Here is a 19,838-nt window from a genome sequence, read left to right as displayed (position 1 = left end):
GAGGTAGCAGTCATGTGTGTGATGCATAATTGCTTGTGTGAATGTATGCACATTATCTTTTCTGAAGAAGGATTTCACCAAAAGTTCAATGCGTACCTATCTTTTCATAAGCAATCTATCATTTTTGTAATATTGTTGGTACTTATACCTGAACTTTCCACATGGCTTTTCTTCCATCTCACAACCCTATGATGTTTTCCTTTGTTATTATTCTCTAAGCATTGAGACCCAAGCCACACTATATCAATGATCTTGTTTGCACATAATGCATAGCTACATGATCAAGCAGATTGTTGGTGCAGCATCTTATGCTCCAAATTCTTCCTGTAAACAATTACAATTATTCACTATTTACAACATTTCCTCCCCATCCTCACATGTTTTCATACAATATTTCCCACACATACCTGTGCCACATGAACTTGTGAACCTAACCAATCCCCCCTCCTCCTCTCTCTCTTCCCTTATCCCAACACGCATGTTCTCCCATTCTTCACCCATTCCATTATTTTTTCCCACGTTTTTGAACATTTTTATATATATTTGTGCGTACTTTTATGTATTTTCATGTATTTTCGTGTATTTGTGTGCATTTTTATGTATTTGTTTGTATTTTTAAGCATTTGTGCCTGTTTTTACATGTCTGTATTTAATTTTCAGGTCTTTTTTGTTATCCAGTTCCCCTCACAACCACTTCATGCCTTCATTCAGCCTTTTCCTAAGTTATTTCCTTTTCCTGGAATGCAATCACTGCCACAATGAACCCCTTCTCCATTTTTCTGCACTAGTTCAGAAATGTATCCCTTTCCCCGGCTAAAGCCCAGTTCCTCATCCTGTTCATAAATTTTGCCTAAACCATAGAATCCCTGCCCCCCTCCCGATGGCCTATAATAAAAATTCCTTTCTCTAGATCCCACCCCCTATCTTTCACAATAACACTCACCTTTTCATATTCTTCCACTCCCTGTCTTTCACAAATCTCAAACTGTAGAAACATGTCTCTATAGCAGAGGCATCCCAGAACCATCTCTCTTAAAGATACTGCTACTGTGTAATCCATACTTATACATCACATCTCCGAAAATGAACCCCTTGCTCTCCAGCACCTGAAAGAGCACTCCAGACACCATCTCCATAAGTTATCCAGCCTGTTGACATCCTACTGCTGCCTTGGGGCACCATTATTCAACCTCTGTCCTACCCACAATGTTCTTCCTTGTCAACCCTTCATAGCACCCAGACCCTCCCTAGCGCATCTGTTCAACATGCCACAATGCCTGAAACACCCTACAAACGCTCCACACAATCCTGGGACACAGTTGTTAACATTCCCACCAAAATCCTCAGCTCCACAGAAGTTTCAGTCCTATCCAAAGGCCTCACCTTCAGCCCAACCCAAATTTAACCATGTTGGATTTTCCAAATACCTACTCTCCTTCTCCTAATCCCCGCAATGTAAACAGTTCTTTGAATGAGTCACTCCAACAAAACTCACCCACTCCCAACACTGAACCCTTCCTCTTCCAGTTCGTACCACCATCCGACTGTTATCCTCTTACCCTCCCATATAACACCACCTGGCCATATCCCAGGAATTCTTACCTACAACTTGGCCTCAACATCCCTTCCCATGTCCCTTCCTCAGAACACCAACCTCTCAGCAGAAGAGAGGACAGCATACACAATGTCACATCAAATCCTGACCTAATCACCCTATCTGCAGACAAAGGTTCCACAACTGTCATTATGAATTGCAGTGACTATGTGTCTCCTCCACCTAGAAACTCTGCCATCCCATCCCATACATCCAACATAACCTCCAATCACTGCTTAAATCATTATGCCCTTCCTAGAACATCTCCCATGAATCCATTTTTATTGTCACCCGTATGACCCCCATGACACCCATCTCCTACATCCTACCCAAAATCCATAAACCCAACAATCCTGGACACAACAATGTAGCTGCTTATTGTGTCCACATTGAAAGAATTTCAGCAGTTATTGACCAACACCTCCAATCTGAAATGTAGCCCTCCACGGGAAAGATAACAACCAACCACTTCCTTCACCAACTCTCCGCTATCCCCCACCCCTTGACCTCCTGGATCCCTACTTGTCACTGTTGATGCCATTTTCATATGCACCAATATCCCTCATGCCCATTATCTGGCTGCAGTTGAACACTTCCTCTACCGAAGTCCCTCACACACAGTACTAACTTTATCCTAACTCACAAATACTTCTGCTTTGAAGGGAAGGTGTACAAACAAATCCGCAACACAGCCATGGGCACCCACATGGCACCCTCTTATGCCAACCTGTTTTAGAAGAAACCTTCCTAGTGTCCCCAAACCCCAAACCCCTTTTCTGGTTCAGGTTCATTTATGATATCTTCATTATCTGGACTCAGAGTCAGGACACTGTTCACATGCCTTCACCACTTTAACACTTCTACCCCATCTGCTTCAACAAGTCGTCCTCAATCCAGCATGCCACCCCCCTGGACTTTGACTTCCTTTTCTCTGATGGCTCCATCCACACTTCTGTCCCCATTAAACCTACCAGCTGTCAACAGTACTTGCATTTCAATAGCTGCCATCCCTTTCACACCAAAAATTCCCTCCCACACAGCAAGGGCTCCAAAGGATGGTGTATCAGCAATGATTGGAACCCCATTACTCCATATGCCGAAAATCTCACAAAGACCTTGACAAACAAGTACTATACTGCAGACAACAAACATATTTCCCATGCCATATCTCCACTCGCTCCATCCTCCCACCAACATCACATACCAGCTACAAAGGAGTGCCCCTTTGTCACCCAGTACTGCTCCAGACTGGAACAATACCACATCCTTTGTAATAACTTTGATTATCTATCATCATGCTCTGAAATGAGACATCCCACTGAAGACCCTTCCCAACCCTCCCAAAGTATTCTGTCACCCACCAAACCTCCAAAACATAGTAGTCACCCCCATGTCACGTTCCTATGGAAGACCCAGGTGTGAGACCTGCCCAATCCACCTACCCAGCACTTACTGTTCCAGTCCTGTCGTAGGCGTATCATACCCTGTAAGAGGTTGGGCCACCTGTGAAAGCAGCCACGTGACATATCAGTACTGCTGCAATCATTGCACAGCTTTTTGTATTGTTATGACTACCAACCATCTGTCCACCACCTAACTGAGGCAAACAGTAAAGTGGACTGCTGTATGGCACAACATGCAGCTGAACATTACACACCTGATTTCCATAGCTGCTTCACAAGTTGGGCCATCTGTATGCTCCTCTCCATCACCAGCTTTCGTGAACTGCACCGATGGGAGTTAGCCTTACAACACATTCTCCACTCTTGAAATTATCCTAGCTTCTATCTTCAGTTATCTACTGTTCCCGCACCCTCCACCCAATAGTTTCCACCCCCTCTGTCCTACACCTCCTCCCAGTTCACATCCCCTCAATGGCATTTGTGCGCCACCCACAGGTCTTTTTTCTCCCTTGTCTGCCCCTCTCTTTCTCTTCTCCCTATCCCCCCCCCCTTTCCTTCTCCATAGCTTCTTGATGCAGCACCTGGTAGCCTTGTCCTGCCACAATCTAGTCCCAGCATGCTTCACCAAACAGTGCTCTTCTCTCCTCGCTATTCTCTGCCATACCACCCTCTTCCCTGCCCAGTCCAGACTGCTGCTTTAATTCAACACAAATGTTATGCTCTGTGTGAAACTGCCGGAAATAGCACTCATTTCTGTGTTAGGTGTACTTGCTTGTATGAATCAGTGTGTTTTTTTCTTTTCTGATGATGGCTTTGACTGAACTCTAAATGTGAACAGTCTCTTGTTGTGCCTATCTGCAACTCAGTGTTTTGTCTTTGTGGTGATTAATAATCCATCCTTTTCATAATACTGTAGAATTTAAAAAAGGTTGAATTGCACTTTGGAGTAGTTAAGACTGAAGTAATGTTCAGCTTGTAGTATTAGTGGAAAATATTTGGAGCTCACAATAAATAGATAAAGATAATATTATGAAACAATATAAAAGAGGACAAGCTCATGAATAGTAGGATAAGGAAACAGAAAATTTAGATTTGTTGGAAGGATTTTGCAAAAAGTATAGTGCAGCTGTTAAGAAGATAACATAGGACACTAATGTAATCTGTTCTAGATTACTGATGCAGTATTTAGAATCATTACATACTTATTAAGTCAATCTGGGTACAGACATTGAAGGACTCAGAGAAGTTGTTATTATTAGTGGTTCTATAGGTAATATGATGGTGTAACAGATATTATCAGGGAACTCAAATAGGAATTGATAGAATAAAGGCAATATTGTTCCTGCAAAATCTTGTTGGTGTAGGAATCCACAAATAGGGGTAGGAAGGAGTTTCCGTAGAGAGACACTTACCCACACACCCTGGATTATAGAATACAAACTTAAACTTCTTACTCTTTGCTGAATTCTCATGCATTTCTAGAAATGATTCAGACATTACATTTTCCACTTGATGAGGCATCAAGGGATCACCAATTTAGTATTGGAGGGCAGTGTGGAGGGTAAAAATCGTAGAGGGAGACCAAGAGATGAATACACTAAACAGATTCAGAAGGCTGTAGGTTGCAGTAGGTACTGGGAGATTAAGAAGCTTGCACAGGATAGAGTAGCATGGAGGGCTGCATCAAACCAGTCTCTGGACTGAAGACCACAACAACTACAACGGTAAATACTGTGGCTTCAGTAACCCCTACATGACCTAGCATTGTATAGTTGTCTCGCAGTTAATGGGAAACTATGCCATTTCCTTTTTGTGTTGGTAGTGTTGTGTTGTCACACAGTCAAAGCAGATGTAATATTTTGCTGAACAGACCTGGAATAGTGTATTTATTTTATACCCACTGTTTCCTTGCTCATATCTTTATTAAGCTAAAGATTAGTAAGAGTCCATTTCCAGTTCCCATGACAACCCTCTCTACCCTCATCAGCCAAAATATGCACGGCTGTAATGTAACCTACCTGACAGACATCCACCATCTATTTCTGGAAGAACATCGCTCCCCACAGTAGGTGCTCTCATCTAAGATCTAAATTCATCAATTAAAAAAAGAACACATAATTTTCTGCACTAGCCATGGCACTCTGAGGTAAAAACAAAATTCAGTATGTACACACAGAGTAACAAATTCCTGAATCCACTGGCATGTTTGCATAATAATGTGTCAAACTAGGGAGACAAATAATGTTTAAGTTCAATCCATGGTGATAACAGAAGGTTTTATCAGGTATTTTAAGCAGGGTTTTGGGAGGTATCCCACATTCGTCTATTCAGATTCTGTTGCTTGGTTATTCTATACAGAACAATTCCAAAATTGTAGTTTTCAACACATTCAATACTACACTGCTGAAAGTAGATTTCACCATTATTTATAGCAGGCTCCTTGGACATATCCCACATTTATATTGTAGACTGAGACTGATTTTATTCCTGACATATAAGCATTGTCAGTGCAGTAATTATGATGCCAGCTTTAACTAACAACTGTAAGTGGCAGACGTGAATTTCAACAGACTGTTGTGGGCAGGCAGTGGTAAATGGGGGATGTGATCAAAAGTATCCGGACACCCCTGAAAACATACGTTTTTCATATTAGGTGCATTGTGCTGCCACCTACTGCAAGGTACTCCATATCAGTGACCTCAGTAGTCATTAGACATTGTGAGAGAGCAGAGTGGGGCACTCTGCGGAACTCACAGACTTCGAACGTGGTCAGGTGATTGGGTTTCACTTGTGTCATACGCCTGTGCTCGAGATTTCCGCACTCCAAAACATTCCTAGGTCCACTGTTTCTGATGTGACAGTGAAGTGGAAATGTGAAGGGACATGTGTAGCACAAAAGTATACAGGACCACCTTGTCTGGTGACTGACAGAGACCACCAACAGTTGAAGAGGGTCGTAATGTGTAATAGGCAGACATCTGTCCAGACCATCACACAGGAATTCCAAACTGCATCAGTCCCCACTGCAAGTACTATGACAGTTTGATGAGAGGTGAGAAAACTTGGATTTCATGGTTGAGTGGCTGCTCATAAGCTGTACATCAAGCCGGTAGTTGCCAAGCGACGCCTCGCTTGATGTAAGGAGCATAAACATTGGATGATTGAACAGTGGAAAAACATTGTGTGGAATGACAAATCACAGTACACAATGTGGTGATCCAATGGCAGGGTGTGGGTATGACGAATGCCCAGTGGACATCATATGCCAGATTGCGTAGTGCCAACAGTAAAATCTGGAGGCAGTGGTGTTATGGTGTGGTCATGTTTTTCATGGAGGGGGCTTGCACCCCTTGTTGTTGTGCATGGCACTATCACAGCACAGGCCTACATTGATGTTTTAAGCACCTTCTTGCTTCCCACTGTCGAAGAGCAATTTGGGGATGGCAATTGTATCTTTCAACATGATCGAGCACCTGTTCATAATGCATGGCCTGCGGTGGAGTGGGTACATGACAATAACATTCCTGTAATGGGCTGGCCTGCACAGAGTCTTGACCTGAATCCTATAGAACACCTTTGGGAAGTTTTAGAAAGCTGACTTCAGGTTCACCAAGACCAAGGAAGGTGTGACTGACAAAACTGAAAGTGATGATAGTGCTCATCACTCTTTTTGATCCTCATGCCATTATCCACAAGGAATTTGTTCCCAATGGGACCATTGTAAATTGGCAGTATTATTCCGGTTCGCCCACAACAAGGGAGTGGGAACGATTTCTTCTTGCTACATGACAATGCGCGCACACATGATGGCTGCTTCTGTAGTGCAGTTTCTAATGAAAAAACAATTGGCAGTTCTCAACAACCTTCATATTCACTCAGTTTGGCACTGAGTGGCTTTTTTTATTCCCAAAAATAAATATTCACATGAAGGCTCAATGTTTTAATGATGTAATCAGCATTTAAGCCACTGTGATGTACAAATTAAACAAGATTCCAAGAAAGGGATTTCTTGACAGTTTCATATGACTGTATGAACATGCTGTGGATTGTACCCATCTGGACGTGGGGGTAACTAAGTAAAACACCTGAAGCATTAAAATCACAATCTTAAGTTTTCATTGACTTTTATTACTTCAGCCTCAAAATGTATGGATTGATGGGGTATAACATAAAATGATTGAAGACATGAAAATGATTCATTAACATGACTGAAAAAATGGATAGAATACAAATGAAATGCTCTGCACAAAATTATTTTGTGTCCGTGCAGATAACGGGATGATAATTAGTTATTTGTTCGTAAAGCAGTTTACATTATTTATAATTATTAAATAAAAGAATCAATTAGTTTGTATATTTCCTAAACTGCGTAGAACTTTCTTATTTATTATAACTTACTGAAATGGATATTTAAGGAATTAAGTATGAATTCATCTTCCTTTCACCCCCTATATTTGTTATATCTTCTTTTTGTTCCATGATCATCAATATTATTTTCTACTCTTCTATTCAAACAAGACTGCATTTTTCTATTTTCTCTACCTGATTCAACTGTCAAGCACCATAGGAACATACAGCAAGTATATATGTGTCTAATATTCTTTCCTGTCATATTTGCTTGAATTAGGCAGGGTCAATTGATATAATTAACTATGAAATCATCTACTCTACATTGCTTCATTCAACATTTCATGTAACAATAAATATTCAGCATTTATCACTATTTGTGAAAAAGTCCATTAAAATTATGTTCTTTTTTTATTATAAATCAGTCAAATAATTTTTTTCTTCTTTTTACTCTCATCTGACAAGGCAACATGCTAATGAATGTTGGACCAACAAAGGATGGTTTAATAATGCCAATTTATGCTGAGCGCTTAAGGGATATGGGAACATGGCTTCAAATAAATGGTGAAGCTATCTATGCTTCCCAGCCGTGGACAGCACAAGAAGACCCTACAACAACAGGAGTATGGTACAGCGAAAATGTCAACTTTATTTCTAATAAACCAGATATATTTATTTAAGACCGATGTCTCATAAATTTGCTGATGGGAATAGAATTTATTCATTCTCCTTAATTGCTATGTTACATTGGAAGTGAAAACCAAAGTTTTTAAAATCTGTGTCACAAAAAATCAATCAAAATTAGTCATAGGACGTGGAGTTAGACATTTTGTGCAAAAAACTTGCCTTATCCATAGCATTTGATAAGCTAAGAATTCTCTTGGGTCATACCAAACAGTAAGAAATTGTAAGAAACTAAAACAATCTTGATGGAGCACAGGTTTGGTGGACTTGGAGTTCTTGTGCTGGAACTGGTGAGTACCATCGATTCCTTATAACTGCAAGCTCTGGGATAGCTTCAACAGCAACTTTTAAAGTGTAATAGATGGATGGACCACAGCTACATTAGGCTTATTCATGTATTGGATCTCTGTTTCAGTTGACATGTTCTAGATTCTTGTGGGAAGAAGATAGAGCTTACAATCATATCTCCTTCAGTTGGATGTTCTATTAGTAGGTATCAAATTGCAAGTTCCACTTGTAGGAATCAACACCAGACCTACAATGAGAGCTTAAGTAAGCAGTCCTCCTTATGAATATGCTGTAAAGCAATGAATAATAAATAATGAATAATTGCCACACAGCGTTGCACGGATCTCTTCAATGCCAAAAAGAAAATTAATGTAACCCTACTGCATCCATTTGTTGATATCATGGCAGAAATTACCTAAGGCAATACAATAAATCAGCCATTAAAGGTGGCAAGTGTTTTCTCCATTTTCTGCTATAATCAAGCATTGAATATTTTATTAAATATTAACTTCTTTGCTGTAAATCATAGATAGGCAACAAAATGACTTTGACTCTGGTGAAATTTATATAATGACACAGTCACTTCAAGAACAACTTTATTGATGGATATCTATGTATATGATAACTGTCATTGTGTGCCTGTTGGTGTGGCAAGACATTAGTTGTAATTGTAATATAATGAAGTACTTAAAAACATTTGAGTGTGGTCTCAAAGGTTGTTTCTAAAACATAATATTGAAATGAGTCAAAATGTTGCTCATGAATATTATATAATTACAGGTACTGATGTTTTACTGTAAATCTGACTCTCTGGAAAGTAGTAAATCTGAAGACATAAAATTACATTAGAGCATTGAAACTGTCATGCATTCTGAATGATAATTTTATGCTGATGCAACAATGAAGATCAGGACGTGATTTTAAGGGATAAATACATGACACTTGTTTCTTGTCTTGAAGTAGTTACACACTACCAGCAATGAACTTTGTTTTTACACTCCAAGACAAAAAATGGTACACCACAAAGGTATTATTTGAATGGGGATGGAAATTGGTAGATGTGATGTACATGTGCAGACAAACAAATGATCATAATTTCAGAAAAATTAGATAATTCATTCAACAGAAAGACCTTCACAAACTGAGCAAATGAACAATGTTTTGGTCCACCTCGGCCTCATACCCAAGCAGTTATTCATCATGACACTGATTGACAGAGTTGTCAGATGTTCTCCTGAGGGATATCATGCAAAATTCTGTCCAACTGTCACATTAGATCATCAAAATCCCAAACTGGTTGGAGGGCCCTGCCCATAATGTTCCGAATGTTCCCATTTCGGGAGAGGTCTGGTGACAATGCGGCCAAGACAGGGTCTGGCAAGCACAAAGAATGGCAGTAGAAATTCTCACCTTGCGCAGGCAGACGTTATCTTGCTGAAATGTTGAAGTGTAAGCCCCACATGGCTTGCCATGAAGGACAACAAAATGGGGCATATAATATCATTGACATACTGCTACACTGTAAGGGTACTGCAAGCAACAACCAAAGAGGTCCTGCTGTGAAAAGAATTGGCACCCCAGGCTATCACTCCTGGTTGTTGGACTGTATGGTGGGTGACAGTCAGACTATCTGGGCCACCTCCAGACCGGTCTTTGCTGGTCATCAGGGGTCAGTTTGAAACAGTATTCATCACTAAAGACAGCTCCAATCCAGTGAATGAGATTCCAGGCTGAATGTGCCTGACACAACTGCAAACGGGCTTGTTGGTGTACAGAGGTCAATGGCAGTCAGCACAAAGGGTGCCGTGAGCTCAGAAATCTTTCTGTGAGCCACCTGTTAATGATCCTTGTGGTCACTGAAGCATCAGTTGCATGTTGGATCGATGATAATGAAGAATCTGGGCTCTAAATGCCTTTCTGATGATTGTTCAGTCCTCATGTTCTGTTGTTTCTGTATATCTACCACTTCCTTCTTGATGCTGTATTTGGAAATGATTCACCCATTCCTCCCAACATTATCAAATAGTGTCATTGCTCCTATTCAAATGTTGAGTGATTTACCGACTACCTGAAATGGCTTCTTCGAGCCCAGCTATATGTCCTCTCTCAAATGCTGATATCTATATACATTGTTCACACTCCTATCTTTGAGGCATAATTACTGTCCAACTAAATACATGGAATGAAATTTGCAAAGATTTTATTCTCTAGTATTGACATGTCCTCTGTTTACTATCATTGCTTGTCTTAGATTGTAATTTAGGTCATAACATCAAAGCTTTGTGGATAGTAAATTTCAAAGGTTTTGTGGACAGTAAATTTTATGAAATTACTGCAACAACTTGTTCCAAAAATGACACTGGCCCTACAGAGCTATCATACGCTGTGTTGTGTTTTCTATTAACATAAATACTGGGAAATTAGAGGAGCATATGAATATAAAGAGAATAAAGCAACTTCAGTTATACAAAATTAGCAATCACAGGCATGGTCTGCCTGGGACACAGCAGATATGGTAAATAATATGTAGATAAGCAGCCACAAGTTGCACATAATGTGACTTTATAACAAGCAATTTCATGCATCAGACGTGAGCATCAGTTGGTTCCATCTAAAAAGCAAAACTTGTTATAAAATTACATTCTGTGCAGCTTTTGTTTTATCTGCACACTATAAATATATTATCAACCATAAATGGAAACAGGACAAAAAATAAATAAAAAATAAATAAAATATAAAGAAAACAGAAATCTGCACTCAAACTAATATAGTGCCCTTGCATCACTAAGGCATAGGCGCATTTCTCAAATATCATTGCATATTCTGTGGTAGTTTAGGACACCCTCCATAATACTGTTTGGTAGTTCTATAGGTACATTGTCTCACACTTCCATCAGTGGCATTTATAGATTCTTAGATGTTGGCATTGTCTTGTAACACACTTTCTAAGAGCTTACCAACTTTTCTATGCCTCTTTCAATGTGATCTGCAGGTTCTGAAGAGTCTGAGGTAGTGGCATCTTCTATACAACATATTTTCCAAAAGTATCCAAACAATCTCTGTGAGATTCAGGTTAACTGAAAGTGCTATTCCATCCATTCATATAATGTCTTTACTCTCACAATGTCTTGGCAATGCAAACATTGGTGTGAAAAGACATATTGTTGTTAAAAATAGGTAGCAGGAGTTATTGTAGTGCAGGAAATCTGAACATACCAGTCTCTACACTACATGGTAAAATATTGCTCTGATGTGATTAACTCTATTCTGAAGATACACATTGGACAACTTAGTAATTTATGTTTATGATTATAGAGAAGTATTAAAGCATGTCTCCATGATACTGACTGCAGCAAGCACAACACTATAGAAGGCCACTTCTAAAGAAGACAACTCATTCATAGTTCATTTTAATGGAATGCACGAATCCACTGCTGGGAACATTTGAGTGCTTTACTCTCTAACTGCATGTTGGGATGATGTTGCAGTTTGTGTACTACCAGTGCCTTTCACGTTGAAGCACTGAATGCTTGGATTGGTATTTTACAAAGGAAAGCAAATGAAGCAGTGAATGTTGTGTTTACAAGGTTTCATAGAACTTTTTACTTTTGTGTAAGTAATTCATTTCTTATCTTGAGCTTCTGTATATTTTATTCTTCTAGGTGCACAGAACACGCCCTACTCCAGACAGGGTAATCTCCATAGCAATTATGGCACTTCGGAAGAAATAAACAAGTAACTCCACCAAGAGCAGCTTTACTGCATTTTCTATGAATTGTTTCTTCCTTTGACATCAGTGTTGTGTGGGCAGTATGCTGGCATTTAAGGCAGCTCATCATGTTTCGAATGAACAGCCCCATCTTAAGACAAATATATCCTGCAGTGAGCTTTGGGAGAAAAAAAAAAGTCGACCGTCCCTTGTAGAGTCCACTAGTTTTTTAATTCTTCTTTAGATATATCTATGTCTCTGCTTTATGCCACAATGTACCCATTGTAGATCGAGGTGTTGGGCGATTCAATTTCAATAGCACACTTTTTCCAGTAGTTTTACACCTTGGAGACTTGTAGCCTGTTAGGAAGTTGATGTGTCTACCAAGAGAGTCCCATTTCTTAAGTGCCCTTGATCTAACAAATACTTTCTAGTTATAGGAAGGTGATACTTATCAAAATTGCCTTCATTGTTATGTCACAATCAAAAATCATAATGTAACAAACAGTTCATGTTCTTTTATTATTTATTAAACATTGCTTTACAGCATATTCTTGAGGAGGACTGCTTACTCCAGCTCTCTTTGTAGGTTTGTGTTGTTTCCCACTAGTGGCACACACAATCTGATACCTACTAACAGAACATCCAACTTCATGGGAGCTGGAGAAGATATTCTTGTAAGCTCCATCTTCTCCCCAATACAATCTAGAAAAACATGTCAACTTGGGATTCAATACGTGACTAAGACTAATAAAACTGTGCCGCAGAAGATGCGTTGGAAGTTGTCACTAATGGATTTTGCCTCACAAGTTATCCAGCCTATCAACGCCCAGTATGCTTTGAAAATTGCTGCTGAAGTGAGCCCAAAGCTTACGGTTATAAGGAAATGATGGAACTCGCCAGTTCCAATGTGGGAACTCCAAGTTCACCCTACCTGTGCTCTGTCAAGATTGGTCGAGTTCCTCAGATGCTTGCCATTTGGTATGACCCAAGGGAATCTGTAGCTTATCAGGTGCTAAGGATAAGGTGGGCATTACCCCTCTATTGCACAAAATGTCAAACTCCAAGTCCTATGACTAATTTTGATTGATTATTTGTGGCGTAGCTTTTAGAAACTTTGATTTTCACTTCCAGTGTAACAAAGCAAATTGTACATAAATCAAAGTCTGTTGCACAACTAATCAAATGATCCAGTGCAGTTGTTCACTGACCTCTTATTCAGAAAAATGGAGTTTGCTCTGACTGGCCATCTTGATTTAGGTTTCCCTCATTTCCCTAAATCATTTCAGGCAAATGTCAGGGAGATTCCTTTATAAAGGCCACAGTTGACCTATGCTATCCTATCCTCATGAAAGCATATTACATATATTATGTCAATATATACTCTGAGCTATTTATTTTCATTGTATTCTGATGACAAATCCTGTGTAATCTGGGAATGAGTAATGAATAATAAGTGAATCAAATCAAAATGTAATCAGTTTGCTCAGATACAAATAATTACGCAACCATAACACTTCTGGTAGTACTGTAGTTTTCACAAAATACTTACATTGGGGAGGGTGACATTTCAAATCTTTCATCTGGCCTTCCAGATTAATATTTTCTGTGATTCCCCCTGAGTTGCTCCAGACAAATGCTGGGAGGGTTCCTTTGAAAGGGGCAGACCTGATTTCCTTCTCCATCCTATGTAGATCTTTTTCTTCATCTCTAATGACCACACTGTCAGAGAGGTATTAAACTCTAATCTTTCTACCTTTTTTCTACTATAAGTGATAGGGTTTTAATATTTCATACACAACTGTTTCATGGAACTGAGTAAAGGTGGGTGTTATAACGTCAAGTTTAACACATATATTTCAGAACGACACAACACATATAAGTCACAGAGTAAGTTGACAAGCAAGACATGTGTACATGTTAGCATTCGAATCAGCACTGAGTTCCAATCTAGCGGCCACTGCTCAGCTGGCCGCTTAGGTGGCGCAGCTGCTGCATGGCTGGCAGACAGCGCCGCATGTAGAGGACGCGCGTAATTGTGCAGCGGCGCTTTGAATGATCGGCGAGTCACAACACTTTTCCCCCCTTTGAAATTGTTGCACTGGTCTTGATGGAGGTGTCCTGGAGATGGCTAACGTCCATAGGTGTTGTTTGACTCACCGTAAAGTCTCGAGGAGGAGGCTTCCCGTATGGATGAAAGTGTCCCCAATGATAACGGGTCGAGATGACAGGAGACATAGGGGTCGAATCTGCTGGGCCCCATGCACCAATCTGCCCGTTGCGGCAAGTCCAGTTGATACGACAGGAGACATGGGCAATGTGTCGGCGTCTGTTGGAAGAGGAGGCGAGTAGATTTGCTCTGACAGAGGATGGTCATCCGGTTCCCGCATGGGCACGTCTCGTGGTGGTGCCTGTTCTTGTGCTGGCATCGCGATGACGGTGAGAGGGCTGCGTTGTGAGTATTGAGAGATGCCAAGATCCCGAGCATCAGGTAGAGCCAAAGGTGGTGTAGTGGCATTCGGAACAGGCGTTGCCGGCACACGAGGCCGAAGCTGGTCCAAATGACGCAGTGCAACACCCGTGTCCATCTGGATTTCATATAGGCATCTGCCATGGTGTCATAAGATGCGGCCCGGGCTCCATTTTGGCCGCCTGCCATATCCCCATACCCAGACGAGGTCGTCGGCGGTGAACCGGCCAAGTGGAGGCACCCGCGGCCGTGAGGTGGAAGGCCGCAGAAGATGAAGTAGCGTGCAGGGCTGTTGGCCATGTAAGAGCTCAGCCGGGCTGTGGTCGCCCATGGGGTAAGACGCCAGAAACTGGAGAAGCGCATCATCAGCAGCAGAAGAAGTCAGAAGTTTCCGCATCTGAGCCTTAAATGTGCGGACCAGTCGTTCAGCCTCACCGTTGGATTGTGGATGGAACAGCGGGGTCGGCATAATGCCATGACAAACACAAAAATCCACAAATTCGGAAGAGGCAAATTGTGGACCATTATCAGTAACAAGAGTAGAGGGGAGGCCTTCCAAAGAAAAAATGCGGGCGAGAGCACTGGTGGCTGCCGCGGCGGTAGGCGACGTGCAACGGACAATGAAAGGAAAGTTAGAGTAGGTGTCAATTACGAGGAGCCAATAAGTACCTAAAAAGGGTCCCGCAAAGTCAGCATGAATGCGCTCCCAGGGCTTCTCAGGCGAAGGCCACGGTGACAAAGATGACTTCGGGGCAGTGGCCTGTGACGCAAAAGAGCCGCAGGCAGCGACCATGTGTGCTATTTCAGAGTCGATGCCAGGCCAGTACACATGACGGCGCGCCAGAGATTTTGTGTGAGACACACCCCAGTGTCCTTGGTGAAGGAGGCGCAAGACCGAAGCATGCAAAGACGCAGGTATCACAACACGCGGCGAAGTATTGTCAGTGGAAAGGAGGATAACACAATCCCTAGCCGTGAGGCGGTAGCACAAAGTGTAGTAGTTCTGCAACGGATCAGAAGTCTTAGTGGATGGGCGATCTGTCCAACCCTTCTGAATACAGCGTAAAACCTGGGAGAGGGTAGGGTCAGAACCCGTAGCAGCCGCCAGCCTGTCCCCAGTGATGGGGAACCCGTCCACAACCCACTGCTCGGCAACATCCAGGTGGAAACACAAAATTTCGTCCCTATTGAATGCCTGATCAGGACCCATGGGAAGGCGAGACAGAGCATCAGCATTTGCATGTTGAGCTGTTGGCCAGAAATGAATCTCATAATTGAAACAAGACAAGTAAAGAGCCCAATGCTGGAGGCGGTGTGCAGTCTTGTCGGGAAGTGACGTTGATGGATGAAACAAGGAAACAAGTGGTTTGTGATCCGTAACAAGATGAAATTTGGAGCCATAGAGAAAAACACCAAACTTATGAAGAGCATAAATAATGGCCAAAGCTTCTGACAGGTCAATTTTAGAAAAATGCTGGCCTCCAGCAAGTTTAGTGAACAGTTCTTCAGGACAGGGCATAGGGTAAGTGTCGATGAGGCACTGAGCATTTACAGTGACTTTGAAATCGCCACAGAGATGAATATCACCATTTGGCTTAACAACGACAACGACAACGACAGGAGAGGACCACTCACTGGAACTGACAGGAAGCAAGACCCCTGAAGTAGTGAGACGATCCAACTCCTGTTTTACCCGATCATGAAGGGCCACACGAATAGGCCAAGCCCGAAAAAACTTAGGCCAAGCAGTGGGTTTGAGCATGATATGAGCTTCAAAGTCGTTTGCATGGCCTAACCCAGGAGAAAAAAGGGACGAAAATGTTGTCGGCAAGGAATCCAGTTGAGCATAAGGAATAGCATCAGAGACATTATTGACAGAGTCGTCTATGGAGAACCCAAAAACGTGAAAGGCATCGAAACCAAAAAGATTTTCTGCATTGCTCTGGTCGACCACAAATATGGGAACAGTGTGAATGATGGATTTTTAAGATACCTCAGCATTAAACTGTCCCAAGAGAGAAATATTCTGTTTATTGTACGTCCATAATTGCCGAGTGACAGGTGACAGGAGTGGAGAACCCAACTGAAGATACGTCTGAGAATTAATTATAGTGGCAGCAGAACCGGTATCCACTTGCATGCGAACATCTTGACCAAGGATTTGGACAGTGAGGAATAACTTCCCTGAAAGGGAAGAAGTGCAATTGACAGACAACACAGAATCAGAATCAGCGTCATGTTCATGAACATCATGTATGCGGTCGGATTTGCAAACGGAAGACACATGACCTTTCTTTTAGCAATTGGGACACACAGCCCAACGTTGGGGACAATCCTTGCATGAATGTTTCGTAAAACACCGCAGACATGAAGGAAGTTGCCGGGGGTTTTGCTGCAGTTTCTTAGCGGGTTGTTTACGGTTAGGGCGAGGCTGCATGTTGGAGCGTGCTGCGGCCACGTCGGCCAGCGGGGACGCGTCGTCAACAGTGCACAGAGGTTGTATTTCCCCGACATCACCCCACGCCTCTATTTGCGCCCCAGCGGCGCGAGAAATTTCAAAAGACTGCGCAATGGAGAGAACTTCATCTAGAGTCAGGTTCGCCAACTGAAGGGCACGTTGCCGAACTTCTTTGTCGGGTGCCGACCGGATAATAGCATCCCGTACCATGGAATCGGCATAGGATTCTTTGTGAACATCAGTAACAAATTGACACTTTCAACTGAGGCCGTGAAGTTCAGCAGCCCAAGCGCGATAGGATTGATGTGGCTGTTTTTGACTACGATAAAAGGCAACACGAGAGGTTACCACATGTGTTTGCTTTTGAAAATAGTGAGACAGAAGTGAGCACATTTCAGCAAAGGACAAAGACGCAGGATCCTTCAAAGGAGCCAATTGCAACAACAACCGATACATTTGAGATGAAATCCAGGAAAGGAACAGAGACTTACATGGTTGTTCGTCCGTGACATGAAATGCCAAGAAGTGCTGTCAAAGATGTTTTTCATAATCAGACCAGTCTTCCGCTGTCTCGTCGTAAGGAGGAAAAGGAGGTATAGTCAACAACAAGAAACGCCCCACATTTGACGCCGCGACGAAATCGCGAATCGCCGCTGTTAGAAGCGTTTGCTGTTCAAGGAGATTTTGCAATAGTTGCTCGACAGTAGCCATGGAAACCTGTGGGTCAACAGTGAAAAGGAAAATTCCCATCCTCGTCACCAATTGTTATAACGTCAAGTTTAACACATATATTTCAGAACAACACAACACATATAAGTCACAGAGTAAGTTGACAAGCAAGACATGTGTACACATTAGCAGTCGAGTGAGCACTGAGTCCCAATCTAGCGGCCGCTGCTCGGCTGGCCGCTTAGGTGGCACAGCTGCTGCATGGCTGGCAGACAGCGCTGCATGTAGAGGACGCGTGTAATTGCGCGGCGGCGCTTTGAATGATCGGCGAGTCACAACAGTGGGTAAAAGCTTTAAATAAAGGTATTTTTGAGAAATGTGAACTACTACATGTGGTAACATGTCCAAGTACTGAAACAAGTATTTTTATCTCTTTATACTGTGTTATTGCCTCTTATATTCAGGTTTTCAAGATAGCATAAGTTGAAAATTTTAAAAAGTATAAAATAAAAGGGCCTGACATTATAGTAGATAGAATTTTTACTTCTCTATTGAAGAAACTTACAGTTTTTATACTATAAATTCTGTAATTATGATTTATTCCATTATAGGGAGTTTTCTGTGGTTAGAGGAACATATTTTAATTACATTGGCAATAAATATTAAGTACACTAGTTAATAATATATTTTGTAAGTCATTTACTATATGACACTAAACTCAGTCTTATGTTGACATAAGGTACACAAAAAGTGGAAATAACTCTTCAGAAGTATTTGTCTATGCAACATTACTGAACTGGCCTACAGACAATGTCATCACTCTTGGTGCACCATCGCTATCAGAGAACTCAGTTATTACTATGCTTGGAGTCGATGGCACTCTTGAGGTACAAAACTTATTGCAGTGAATAATTATTAGATATTCACATAAATAGAAAATACGTATTACACTCCAGTGTCTTTTCTTTTACTTCCACTTCTGTTTCAGTGGCAGACTCTGGAAAATGGAATTGCAATAACTCTTCCAGACAAGCAGCATGTGGCAAATGACTGGGCCTGGGTATTGAGATTTACAAATGTTCAAAATTGACAGATGGAACAAGTCATTGCATATTAATTTGGAGCTTGAAAAGAAACAGTGTAACTGCAGATATATGAAATATCTATACTTAAATATCAGTAATTGTATTATTGGCTAATGATCAGAGAAGTGTATTGTTCTACTTGAGAGTGAGCCATCAAAACTGTGTGAAAGTTATGTAAACACCACATTTTTAGAGTAATAAAAACACTGTGCATTTTTTCTCCTCTGAACTGAAAGTTGTTGTTGATAACAGTTTTCGATGAATGCCTTGCCAATTTGTTACCTGTCCTGCCTGTGCCTTTATGCTCCCTGGATATACATTATTCTGCCACTGGTTTCTGAATATTTATGTATTGAACAAATCAATGGATCACACAAATTATTACTATACCTCAATCTGAAGGAGAAAAATAGAGTAAACTAAAAGAAATGAGTTCATAATAGTTGTTTGATTTGGTCTGAGTACTCCGTTCTTTTTTTAAGTGATAATTGGCAGTTATCTCTTTTTATGTAATCTGACAGTAGCACTTTATCTCACAAAACATTAATGTTAATGAACAAGTTGAATCTTAATCTTAACAAAAAAAACCTTGCAATGCACATCCTGAAGAGTATGAAACATATTATTAATTAAATATGAGCAACTTCCATAAAACACCTGCTTCAAAGCATATTCATGATTTCTAATTCATATGGTAAAAAATCTTTGTTTGCCTCAGTTCTATAGATCTCAGACAATTTATCAAATTTATTTGCTTTCAAGGAGCAAGATTTGATTGCATTATATGCTCATTAAATGAAATAGACATCAAGATACACACTGCATACCAGTATCTTCAACCACTAAGCTGATATTCAAATAATTAAATAAAATACATTGCCAGTACCCAGTTACCAAATTCAAGGAATGGTCTGTATTGTGGGGAGGACCTTGATCTGTTTGCAACAAGCAATGCTTCTTGGGCACATTGTTGCATTCATAGATAGGTTCTTGTTTCTTAACACACGCCTGATGGATGAAATCTGTGCTGGATGATGCAATGAAAATAATTAATTTTATTAAGGCTTGGCCTACAACTTTCCATGTATTTCCAGTACTTTGTGAGGAAATGGAAAGCATTTATAAGTGTTT

At 41.1% G+C, this 19,838-nt stretch overlaps 1 protein-coding gene across 1 annotated transcript in view; it reads left to right on the top strand.

The window, feature by feature from the left end:
• The window catches only part of LOC126481975 (alpha-L-fucosidase-like), a 113,994-nt gene extending 95,219 nt beyond the window's left edge, over positions 1–18,775 (top strand). The window contains exons 7-9 of the mRNA XM_050105940.1: positions 7,810–7,972; positions 18,362–18,509; positions 18,611–18,775. Coding sequence (XP_049961897.1) covers positions 7,810–7,972; positions 18,362–18,509; positions 18,611–18,712 — 413 coding nt within the window. The 3' untranslated portion in view covers positions 18,713–18,775. The remainder of the gene's footprint in view (positions 1–7,809; positions 7,973–18,361; positions 18,510–18,610) is intronic.
• Positions 18,776–19,838: the final 1,063 nt, after the last annotated feature.

Source organism: Schistocerca serialis, chromosome 5, assembly GCF_023864345.2.
Source record: "Schistocerca serialis cubense isolate TAMUIC-IGC-003099 chromosome 5, iqSchSeri2.2, whole genome shotgun sequence".
Classification (NCBI taxonomy): Eukaryota; Metazoa; Arthropoda; class Insecta; order Orthoptera; family Acrididae; genus Schistocerca; species Schistocerca serialis.
The sequence above is the reverse complement of the archived record's forward strand: the minus strand, read 5'-3'. Positions and strand labels throughout refer to the sequence as shown.